Genomic DNA, 12,477 nt, shown 5'->3' on the forward strand with positions numbered 1-12,477 from the left:
CCAGTTCCCTCAACCTCTCCTCATAAGTCATGTGTTCCAGTCCCCTAATCATTTTTGTTTCCCTCCGCTGGACTCTTTCCAATTTTTCCACATCCTTCTTGTAGTGTAGGGCCCAAAACTGGACACAGTACTCCAGATGAGGCCTCACCAATGTTGAATACAGGGGAACGATCACGTCCGTCGATCTGCTGGCAATGTCCCTACATATACATCCCAAAATGCCTTTGGCCTTCTTGGCAACAAGGGCACACTGGATATGAGCCTAATTTGTCTAGGGCCCTCTGTATCCTATCCCTACCCTCCAGCATATCTACCTCTCCTCCCACTTTAGTGTCATCTGCAAACTTGCTGAGGGTGCAAGCCACACCATCCTCCAGATCATTTATGAAGATATTGAACAAAATTGGCCCAAGGACTGACCCTTGGTGCACTCCTCTTGATACCAGTTGCCAACAAGACATGGAGCCATTGATCGCTACCCGTTGAGCCCGACAATCTAGCCAACTTTCTATCCACCTTATTGTAAATTCGTCCAGCCCATACTTCTTGAACTTGTTGGCAAGAATAGTGTGGGAGACCATGTCAAAAGCTGTGCTAAAGTCAAGGAACAACACATCCACCGCTTTCCCCTCATCCACAGAGCCAGTTATCTCATCATAGAAGGCAATTAGATTAGTCAGACATGACTTGCCCTTGGTGAATCCATGCTGACTGTTCCTGATCACTTTCCTCTCCTCTAAGTGCTTCAAAATTGATTCCTTGAGGACCTGCTCCATGTTTTTTCCAGGGACTGAGGTGAGGCTGACTGGTCTGTAGTTCCCAGGATTCTCCTTCTTCCCTTTTTTAAAGATGGGCACTACATTAGCCTTTTTCTAGTCGTCCGGGACTTCCCCCGATCGCCATAAGTTTTCCAAGATAATGGCCAATGGCTCTGCAATCACATCCGCCAACTCCTTTAGCTCTCTCGGATGCAACACATCCGGCCCCAGGGACTTGTGCTCATCCAGCTTTTCTAAATAGTCCCGAACCACTTCTTTCTTCACAGAGGGCTGGTCACCTCCTCCCCATGCTGTGCTGCCCAGTGCAGTAGTCTGGGAGCTGACCTTGCTCTTGAAGACAGAGGCAAAAAAAGCACTGAGTACATTAGCTTTTTCCACATCCTCTGTCACTAGGTTGCCTCCCTCATTCAGTAAGGGGCCCACACTTTCCTTGACTTTCTTCTTGTTGCTAGCATACCTGAAGAAACCCTTCTTGTTACTCTTAACATCTCTTGCTAGCTGCAACTCCAGGTGTGATTTGGCCTTCCTGATTTCACTACTGCATGCCCGAGCAATATTTTTATACTCATCCCTGGTCATTTGTCCAATCTTCTACTTCTTGTAAGTTTCTTTTTTGTGTTTAAGATCAGCAAGGATTTCACTGTGAAGCCAATCTGGTCGCCTGCCATATTTACTATTCTTTCGACACATCAGGATGGTTTGTCCCTGTAACCTCAATAAGGATTCTTTAAAATACAGCCAGCTCTCCTGGACTCCTTTCCCCCTCATGTTATTCTCCCAGGGGATCCTGCCCATCAGTTCCCTGAGGGAGTCAAAGTCTGCTTTTCTGAAGTCCAGGGTCCGTATTCTGTACAGGGTACAGGGTCTGAAGTCAGCGGTCCATACAGGCTGCACACAGCTCTTACTTAGGTTTTGTCTACATTAAGACAGTTTGTGGGCCCTTTTCTGTACCATTACAGCTCCACCAGGGGAATTGCTGGGCAACAATGGAAGCTGCAGCCTAGACAGTGCCCGGGATTAAACAAATGCTGGTGAAATTGCCTGAGCCCCCTTGCAATTTTCCATTCTCCTTCCTCCCCAACAACTAGTCCTCTGTTAAGGTCACTTTTTTATATCTACCTGTGGGGTTTTGTCACTTGCCCCTTCACTTTGTAATGCCCTCCTCACTTTGGCTAGTTAAGATCCCATGCTTCCTAGGCACACTTGCCAGCTGCCTGTGCTCTGAGATTCCTGAAGAGTGCTGTGCAGACAGGCTGTTTCTCATTTGGGCTGTCTCTGTCTGCAGGCGCACACAGCAGGGAGACTCGGGAACAGAGCCTAGCGCACACCCACTCAGAAGAGCAGGCTGCGAGCCTCCGAAATAAAAGATCCTCCTGCAACGTTAGCTGCAGTGTTGGCTTGAGAGGACAGTTTTCCCTGGCCTGGGCATGAGGCACCAAGTAACTGTTGCTCACGGGGACTGGGTGCAGAAGCAGGGTTGACAAATGGAGACTCTTTCCAGGTAAGCTGGTCCATGCTATGCGGGGTCTGTACTGAAGGGAAGCTGACTCATGGGAATTACTGTCCCGTTAAAAGTCATCTGGGACTGTGGCCGGCAGCATCCAGTAATGCTAATAAACCTTGTTAGTTTCTGTTGGAGGTGACGACTATTGCATTCCCTCTGAAGGGCATAGAGTGGCCCAGGGGGTTAATACATGAGCCGCGGTCTCTGATCTCGGTGTATCTTGGACCATGAGTGCAGGTGAGTTTTGGGCCCAGTCCAGTCCCTAGCAGATACTCAGTCCTTCTCCCTGGACCTGGATATGTCCCGGAATCAAGTGGGAATCTGCTGTAATATTTTTATGATGCTGGTGTGTGCTTCAGTTTCCCATGGCTGCCTAGTGGAGGGAAAGGTATTGAGTCTGCTCTTGGGGCAGCGCAGGATATGAGGGGTGGGTGACCCCTTGCTGTCTAGGATGCAGCCAATAGGACCAGTAAGGAACTGTCAGGAACCTGCTGTATTTATGCAGATTCCTGAAGAGACCGCCCCCCACCCCCACCCCCGCAGCAGGGAGGTTGAGCAGAGACCAGCTCAAGAACGAAGGACTTCTGGAGGAAGCTGGCTCTCTCTCCTGGGACTCCCTCCAGGTCAGAGGGACATAGCTGAAGCTGCAGTCCCACTGCAGCTTGGCTGGTGTGTTGTGCTGACTTGGCCCCAACAGACTGTGCTTTAATCTTCACTTCTCTGTGCTAGCCCAAGGCCTTCCCGGACTGTGTCCCAGCTGACTAATAAACCCTGCTCTGTGTGGAACAGGCTATTTGGGGTCATTGCAAATACTTTCCAGGCTGAAGAGCAAATGCATCTCTGCCCAGGGCCTGACTCGCAGGGCAGAGCTTGGGGTGTGAAGCAGGAGGGCTGGAGTCCAGAGGCTCAGGCTAGGAGGCGGAGGAAGAGGGGCTCCTGTGGGGTGTGGCACACTGCAGGGGACCCTCCAAGGGACCCTGGGGTGTAGCAGTGACTGAGGGGATCCAGGGCAGCTCCCCATCACTGCTCAGCCCCTTTGAATCCTGCTGTGCTCTTTGATTGGGCTCCTATTCTGTGCGGCTGGGCCTGCAGCAGCTTTCAATGTTCCGAGCGCCCCCACCCCCAAAGAGCGATGTGGCAGTGACCCCTCTACCTGGTCAAGGAACAACATGGCCAGCATCCAGCTGGAGCCCTGGCCAAAGCCAGTCTTCCCCCCGCTTGGGTTGGAGTCCTTTGGAGTTTCAGGGGTCACCCAGCACTGTGATCTCCCATATAGCACCGTTCTAGTGACCTGCCAGCAGCCCAGGATAGCTATACTTGTCTGGGTGGGATCCTACACCTGCCTGAGCCTGGGGGGTGGTCCCAGAAACCCCCAAAGGAAGGTGGCAGGGAGTTGGGGGGTGTAGGAATTCCCTTCCTGACCCTACATCTGGCAGTCACTTCAGCCCCGCGCACATGAATCTCCAGGGTGCTGTGTCCACTTTCATTTGGCTCCTGATCCTTTGGGCCTTGTCCTTTTCTCCTGCCATCTCATAGCGTGGCTTGTGCTGGCATCTCCTCCTGCGGGGAATCTCAATGGGTATGTGCCTGCCTGTGGGGGGCAGCGGGACCTGTGCCACATGTGGGAGGTCAGTGTTTGATTAACAGCTGGGGTGAGCACCCTGGCACCTGTTCAAATAGCTCCAGTGCCCAGAGCCACATCCACCCGGCAGGACCTGCCTCCCTGCAGGCTTCACTCCGTGCTCTGCCAGAGCTTGGCTTAGATAGCAGCTCTTCTCTGTGAGGTCAGGGTCCCAATGCCAGAGGCGGACAGCTGGCGGGGGAGAGGGACACTGGGTTAGTACCACCGGGCTCTCACTGTGTCGGTGGTATTTACAAGACTCTTCTTGCAGCCTGTTGGCCTTCCCGCTCCTGCCCCCACGTGTTGGCTGGGTACCAGGGAATTCCCCACCCAGCTGCCTCGGTCGCTTGTTCACATCCAACTGCCAGCTGTTCCTATGTCACGCCGCCTGTGGCCTGGCTCTGTCCCATCGGGCTGGTGATCTCAGAGCTCTCTATGACCTTCGTGAATTTGCCTTTGCACCCACCTCACAAGTCTCTCAATGTTGTTCCATATTTACATGTGGGGAAACTGAGGCACAGTATGAGTAAGGCTGAGATTTTCAAAGGAGCCCAAGGGAGTAGGGCACCTAATTCCCTTAGGCTTTTTTTTTTTAAATCTCTGCCTGGGTGGCTTGCCCAAGATTGCAGGACAGCATTAGGGGAGCACTGGCGGAGCTGTGGGAGGGGCGGAAACTGGCCCCTCTCCCTGTGCTAGGTCAGTGTAATTAGACCACTGGTTAGGCAGGGTCACCAGCTCCTCTGCCTCCCACCTGTCCCATCCATGCAGTTTAATTGCTGCCCCTGCCCCCACAAGGCAAACATCTGCTCCGCGCTAAGCACAGGCCAGGCCCACAGCATAGCAGTGTCCTCTTTATTTGGCGGGGTAATCGGTGGGAGGGAGCAGTAGCATCAGTTTGCCCTTTGAGTCCCAGGCTCGGAGCCCGGCGTTCCTTCTGCGCTGGCTGCCCTTAGGCTCTCGGAGAAGGGACCCTGCCTCATGGCAGGAATTCGAGGTCTTGTTTTATAAATCACTAGTGGAGCCCAGCCCTTGAGTGGAGCAGCCACAGGCAGGGCAGGGTGGTGGGTCAGCGCAGGGAGGCTGAGATGGCTTCCAGGGGGAGGACTCCTGCTGACCCAAGGCTAGAATCCAGCCACGCTGGGGGAATCGTGCTCTGGTGACAAAGCTACTGGCATGGGGCTCCCAGGCTGCAGGTGATGGGGGTGACCAAGCAATGTCTGCCCAGCCAGTGATGCCAAATCAAGGACATTCCCCGGCCTGGGGGAGGATCCCAGCTTGGGGATCGCGGGGGAATTCCATTTTCAGAGGGATTTCCCTGTGCCTCAGCCCCGCCCCCATAGCCAACACAGCAGCGGGGGCGGGGGATGCCTGTGGGGACCCCATTCTGCCAGAGAGCGGCCAGGGAGTAAGGTGACTGGCCCAAGGAAGGACACACCCTGTGGCTGGGCCAGCTGGAGAGCCCCATGTGCATAGCTAAGTGGGGCCCCTGCTGGGCATGTACAACTCTGCTGCTGCCAGGCTCCTGAGGGGGACACAGCTCCGCCAACCTCTGTGTCTGGGAGGCTGGGTCACCTCCATGTGGAACTGATCCAGCCCCCGGGGAGGGTCACTGCAGCCAGCTAGAGGATGGATCCCCCCCATCCCTGATCTGGATTGGCAACACTGCAAGGCTGCAGCCCGAGAAATGGGGCTATAGGGGTGCCAGGGGTTCTGTGGGGCAGCGGTTCCTCTCCTCCAGGCCAGTGCAGAGACGCTCAGGCTGTCCTGTCAACTGGCTCCTTCCCCTCAGCTAACGCAGGGTGGGCTGCAGCCGTGCCGTCTCTGGAAGCAATGCAGGCAGGGGTTAGCCCAGCCCTGGGACTGCTGGGACCCCGTGGAGACACTGGCGGAGCGGCTTCTGCTGGGAGGGAGAGAGGACAGCAGGGTCAGATGTACACCATGCTCTCTGGGGCAGACCGCTGTGCTGCCAGCCTGCTGCTACTGGGCCTGTCCCCCAGTTCCTGGCCCCGATAATATGGGGAGCCCGAGGTTTGCCTGCAGTCACCCAGCCCCTCCGCGCTTGCCCCCCATGGTCTCTCTCCTGCACTCTCACAATCCCCTTTGCCCGCTTGCTGGGCTAGAAGAGGTGCCCAAAAACGCACCGGAAGGAGGCAGGGTGAGGAGGGCACACAGCTCCCTCAGGATCCTGCCAGGCGGGGCTGGCTCCAGGGCAAGGTCAGTGTCTGGGGCAGCTGGGAGAGCCCCACTCTTGTGGGCACCCATCTGTTCTGCTGCAGGCCCCTGCCTGGGTGGGGTTTGGCTCCAGTCGGGGAAAGCCTGCTCACAGCTGTCCCTCTGGGGTCTGTGGGTCAGAGCAGAATCCAGCCCGACTGCATAGTCCATGGCACCCCATGCTGTGCCCCAGAGGTCTTGGCACCACATCTCTCCCTGCTGTCCTGGCTGGGCTGGTGCAGAGTGGGGGCCATTAATTGGCCCCTTCGCCTGCTGTGCAGGGGTGGGGAATTTGCTGCTGCCAGGACCCACAGCATCCCACAATCACCCTCCCTGCTCACCTCGGAGTGTGGGGGAGCTGGGCCTCATTAGCATCTCGCAGTCTCAGCTGCCTCAAGACCCGAATAAGCTGGCTGATCTGGCGCAGGGTCATCTCCGGGGCCGGGCACGCCAGCCGCTGGCGCTGGCTGATCAAACACGGGGGGCTGGCAAAGAGGGAGAAGTAGCTGTTCCTTCCCAGCAGCTGCACTGCTTGCTTGTTCCCAGAACAGGAGGCATACTGCAGGCAAGAGGAGGAGAGCTGGGATCAGCACCATGCTCCTAATGGGAATGCTACCTGGGGTCAGCGCCAACCTGCTGCCAGCTATGCTACCTGGGTCGATGCCAGGCTGCTGCCTGCTATGCCACCTGTGGTCACTGGGGCAAGCAGCAGCACTGTGCCATGGTGCAGCGTGGCCAGGCCCAGGCACTCCCAGCTCCATCCCCCCAGCGCTCTGTGGAGGATGCCCCGAACACTGGGATCAGGCTCCTGGGGTTGTATTTCCCCCTGGGGACCTCAGGGTATATTCCTGCTCTGTGCTTTGGTTCTTCCAGCCGTGAAGTTGGGATGATGCCGGGGGTGGGAGGTTGATTTAGCTCATGGGTGTCTGGGCTGTGGTTTGCCATCCTGTGGTGCAAGGCACACGGGGGAGGGAACGTGCCATTGTTTGGGAAATCCAGGGAAATCGCCCACTGCAGCAGCCAGGCTCCCCAGGTTGCAAGGGAGGTCGTGGGCCCCAGTGAACGCTCCTTCGGAGGCCAAGCTTGTGCCAGTGCAGGTGAGCTGAGCTAGTGGCAGGAGTTGGCCAGTGGGAGCACCAGGTGGGATACAGCCCAGCATTCGGACCTTGGGTTATACCTAGGCCAATCAGCCGGGGCGTGGCTTGCCAGGCGAGGAGCTTTATGAACAGCCCTTCTGGCTGCTGGAACAGTGGTTCAGGCTCAAGAAAGTTGAATGAAAAGTACTAACACCAAGCAGCCCAGTGCCTGCATCCTGGACCATTACCAGCCCCAAGTGAATTGTTCCCAGGGGTCTCCTGCTTGGGATGGCTGGCCCTGCTGTTGGCACCTGGTGCTACCATTCCCTCTCCACCCCCTGGTCAGGGTTGCTGTGCAGGCTCTGTAGTGCAACCCACAGCCTTTGCGATGCCCTGCATTGGAGGAGGGGTAAAAGTTAGTTCTTTTGTTTTTTTGTGGGGGGGAGTTACATAACGAGGGAGAAGGAGCATCGTGTGCAGGGCGAAAGGCACAACACAAGTCAAAGCAGGAGACTGGGAAGAAGGAGCAACATTCTTCAGAGCACAGCCTCTAGTGTTGATTTCAGCACCTGGGACTGGGTGGAAAAACTCTGCCATGGCTGCAGGTTGTAAAAAAAGACCCTTGTTAGGAATATTTTCAAGAAATCCCAGTATGCCTGAGTCAAAAAGGAATGTATGGCCAATGCAAACAGGGCATCCAAGAGCTCCAAGGCCTGGTTCATAGATTCATAGAATATCAGGGTTGGAAGGGACCCCAGGAGGTCATCTAGTCCAACCCCCTGCTCAAAGCAGGACCAATCCCCAATTTTTGCCCCAGCTCCCTAAATGGCCCCCTCAAGGATTGAACTCACAGCCCTGGGTTTAGCAGGCTGATGCTCAAACCACTGAGCTATCCCTCCCCCCCAACAGAATGAAACAACATTCTGAACAATAAGAAAAGGAGTACTTGTGGCACCTTAGAGACTAACCAATTTATTTGAGCATGAGCTTTCGTGAGCTACAGCTCACTTCATCGGATGCATACCGTGGAATATCGGTATGCATCCGATGAAGTGAGCTGTAGCTCACGAAAGCTCATGCTCAGATAAATTGGTTAGTCTCTAAGGTGCCACAAGTACTCCTTTTCTTTTTGCGAATACAGACTAACACAGCTGTTACTCTGAAACCTGTCATTCTGAACAATGCTCCTCTGAAAGCAGTGACTTTGCAGATGGTGGTGTGGGCATGTCTGAATAATCTGGCTCCGCTAGTTAGTAATCTTATTTTGGCACTATTCTTACAGACGGCCCACCATGGCTTTCCATGCAAGTAAATGCTCATTTTGCTGATTGGCATCAATTTGTGGTTTGGGAGGATTGCTCATGAATTTTGAACTGTTTGTGTTCAAAATATAATTGGCAGGCTAGTTTGCTATGGGAGTATTTATCCATTACGTTTTTACTCTTCTTGCTGGACTTCTGAAATGATTTTTTATTGCTCAATATAATCAAATCTCCTACGTGTAGATTTCCAGTTTAAAAGTTTTATTAGGCATTTATGAATTTTAACATTTTTAAAAAATGTCAAGCTGTTTGGTATATTGCTAGCGACAAGGTTTTAAATAGTTCTCTAAAATGTCTCTTTTTAAAGACTAATCTCCCTTTTTTCCCTCCTGCAGCTGCAAATGTTTCATTGCCCCACGTATCATCTCCGTCCCAGAGGCTATCAAAGATTAGAAGCCGAAAAAAATGCACTCGCGATGAAATATTCTCTGAACTCATGAAGTCCTCCCACGCTGAAAGAGCCCAGCACAATTCGTGGAGGGAGACAATGTTAGAGTCCAGAAAAGCACAAAAAAAATGTGAGGACAGGAAGGACGAGTGAGAGGAAGGTATGTCAGCATGATGAGAGGAGGCAGGAGGCAAGGTGGAGGCTACTGGAGGATCAAACTGATATGCTCCAGTGTCTGGTGGAGCTGCAGGAAAGGCAGCAGGAGCACAGACCGCCGCTGCAGCCCCTGTGTAACCAACCTGCCCTCCTCCCCAAGTTCCATAGCCTCCTCACCCAGACGCCCAAGAAAGCGGTGGGGGAGCCTCCAGGCACCCAACCACTCCACCCCAGAGGACTGCCCAAGCAACAGAAAGCTGCATTCAACAAGTTTTGAAGTGCAGTGTAGCCTTGTCCTTCCAACCTTCCCTCCTCCACCACCCCATCTGGTGCTTCCCTCCTCCCCTACCCCTCCCGGGCTACCTTGGCAGTTATCATAGAATATCAGGGTTGGAAGGGACCTCAGGAGGTCATCTAGTCCAACCCCCTGCTCAAAGCAGGACCAATCCCCAATTAAATCATCCCAGCCAGGGCTTTGTCAAGCCTGACCTTAAAAACTTCTAAGGAAGGAGATTCCACCACCTCCCTAGGTAACGCATTCCACTGTTTCACCACCCTCCTAGTGAAAAAGGTTTTCCTAATATCCAACCTAAACCTCCCCCACTGCAACTTAAGACCATTACTCCTTGTCCTGTCGTCTTCTACCACTGAGAATAGTCTAGAACCATCCTCTTTGGAACCACCTCTCAGGTAGTCGAAAGCAGCTATCAAATCCCCCCTCATTCTTCTCTTCTGCAGACTAAACAATCCCAGTTCCCTCAGCCTCTCCTCATAAGTCATGTGTTACAGTCCCTTCATTCTTTTTGTTGCCCTTTGCTGGACTCTCTCCAATTTTTCCACATCCTTCTTGTAGTGTGGGGCCCAAAACTGGACACAGTACTCCAGATGAGGCCTCACCAATGTCGAATAGAGGGGAACGATCACGTCTCTCCATCTGCTGGCAATGCCCCTACTTATACATCCCAAAATGCCATTGGCCTTCTTGGTAAGAAGGGCACACTGTTGACTCATATCCAGCTTCTCGTCCACTGTCACCCCTAGGTCCTTTTCCGCAGAACTGCTGGCTAGCCATTCGGTCCCTAGTCTGTAGCGGTGCATTGGATTCTTCCGTCCTAAGTGCAGGACCCTGCACTTATCCTTGTTGAACCTCATCAGATTTCTTTTGGCCCAATCCTCCAATTTGTCTAAGTCCCTCTGTATCCTATCCCTACCTGCCACCGTATCTACCACTCCTCCTGGTTTAGTATCATCCGCAAATTTAATGAGAGTGCAATCCACACCATTCTCCAGATCATTTATGAAGATATTGAACAAAACTGGCCCCAGGACCGACCCTTGGGGCACTCTACTTGATACCGGCTGCCATCTAGACATGGAGCCATTTATCACTACCCGTTGAGCCCGACAATCTAGCCAACTTTCTACCCACCAAATAGTGCATTCATCCAACCCATACTTCTTTAACTTGCTGACAAGAATACTGTGGGAGACTGTGTCAAAAGCTTTGCTAAAGTCAAGAAACAATACATCCACTGCTTTCCTTTCATCCACAGAACCAGTAATCTCATCATAGAAGGTGATTAGATTAGTCAGGCATGACCTTCCCTTGGTGAATCCATGCTGACTGTTCCTGATCACTTTCGTCTAGTGTAAGTGCTTCAGGATTGATTCCTTGAGGACCTGCTCCATGATTTTTCCAGGGACTGAGGTGAGGCTGACTGGCCTGTAGTTCCCAGGATCCTCCTTCTTCCCTTTTTTAAAGATGGGCACTACATTAGCCTTTTTCCAGTCGTCCGGGACTTCCCCCGATAGCCATGAGTTTTCCAAGATAATGGCCAATGGCTCTGCAATCACAGCCGCCAACTCCTTTAGCACTCTCGGATGCAACGCATCCCGCCCCATGGACTGGTGCACGTTCAGCTTTTCTAAATAGTCCCTAACCACTTCTTTCTCCACAGAGGGCTGGCCACCTCCTCCCCATGCTGTGTTGCCCAGCGCAGCAGTCTGGGAGCTGACCTTGTTTGCGAAGACAGAGGCAAAAAAAGCATTGAGTACATTAGCTTTTTCCACATCCTCTGTCACTAGGTTGCCTCCCTCATTCAGTAAGGGGCCCACACTTTCCTTGACTTTCTTCTTGTTACCAACATACCTGAAGAAACCCTTCTTGTTACTCTTAACATCTCTTGCTAGCTGCAACTCCAGGTGCGATTTGGCCCTCCTGATTTCATTCCTACATGCCCGAGCAACGTTTTTATACTCTTCCCTGGTCATTTGTCCAATCTTCCGCTTCTTGTAAGCTTCTTTTTTATGTTTAAGATCCACAAGGATTTCACTGTTAAGCCAAGCTGGTCGCCTGCCATATTTACTATTCTTTCGACACATTGGGATGGTTTGTCCCTGTAACCTCAATAGGGATTCTTTGAAATACAGCCAGCTCTCCTGGACTCCTTTCCCCCTCATGTTATTCCCGCAGGGGATCCTACCCATCAGTTCCCTGAGGGAGTCAAAGTCTGCTTTCCTGAAGTCCAGGATCCGTATTCTGCTGCTTACCTTTCTTTCCTGGGTCAGGATCCTGAACTCGACCAACTCATGGTCACTGCCTCCCAGATTCCCATCTACTTTTGCTTCCGCTACTAATTATTTCCGGTTTGTGAGCAGCAGGTCAAGAAAAGCTCTCCACCTAGTTGGCTCCTCCAGCACTTGCACCAGGAAATTGTCCCCTACATTTTCCAAAAACTTCCTGGATTGTCTGTGCACCGCTGTAGTGCTCTCCCAGCAGATATCAGGATGATTAAAGTCGCCCATGAGAACCAGGACGTGCGATCTAGTAGCTTCTGCGAGTTGCCGGAAGAAAGCCTCATCCACCTCATCCCCCTGGTCCGGTGGTCTATAGCAGACTCCCACCACTACATCACTCTTGTTGCTCACACTTCTAAACTTAATCCAGAGACACTCAGGTTTTTCTGCAGTTATCCTCCCATTTGTGTGACGAATTAATAAAGAATGCATGAATTTGAAACAACAATGACTTTATTGCCTCTGCAAGCGGTGATCAAAGAGGGGAGGGGAGGGGAGGGTGGTTGGCTTACAGGGAAGTAGAGTGAACCAAGGGGGTGGGTTTTCATCAAGGAGAAACAAACAGAACTTTCACACCGTAGCCTGGCCAGTCATGAAACTGGTTTTTAAAGCTTCTCTGATGCGCAGCGCACCCTGCTGTACTCTTCTAATCGCCCTAGTGTCTGGCTGCGCATAATCAGCAGCCAGATGATTTGCCTCAACCTCCCACCCCACCATAAATGTCTACACCTTACTCTCACAGATATTGTGGAGCACACAGCAAGCAGCAATAACAATGGGAATATTGGTTTCACTGAGGTCAAACCGAGTCAGTAAACTGCGCCAGCGCGCTTTTAAACGTCA

At 52.7% G+C, this 12,477-nt stretch overlaps 1 protein-coding gene across 10 annotated transcripts in view; it reads left to right on the forward strand.

Annotated features, from left to right (window-relative positions):
* The window catches only part of LOC140896059 (zinc finger X-chromosomal protein-like), a 34,805-nt gene extending 22,723 nt beyond the window's left edge, over window positions 1-12,082 (forward strand). For 9 of the 10 annotated variants that reach the window (XR_012154438.1, XR_012154440.1, XR_012154439.1 and 6 more), the window contains 2 exons: window positions 2,065-2,280; window positions 8,849-12,082. Coding sequence is in view for 1 of the 10 variants with exons in the window: in XM_073307075.1 (XP_073163176.1) it covers window positions 8,849-8,906 (58 nt within the window). In the remaining 9 variants the exon portion in view is untranslated. The remainder of the gene's footprint in view (window positions 1-2,064; window positions 2,281-8,848) is intronic. The other variant, XM_073307075.1, reaches the window with a different exon arrangement.
* The last annotated feature ends 395 nt before the right edge of the window (window positions 12,083-12,477 follow it).

The sequence above is a fragment of the Lepidochelys kempii genome, chromosome 12 (assembly GCF_965140265.1).
Source record: "Lepidochelys kempii isolate rLepKem1 chromosome 12, rLepKem1.hap2, whole genome shotgun sequence".
In the NCBI taxonomy this organism is placed as follows: domain Eukaryota; kingdom Metazoa; phylum Chordata; order Testudines; family Cheloniidae; genus Lepidochelys; species Lepidochelys kempii.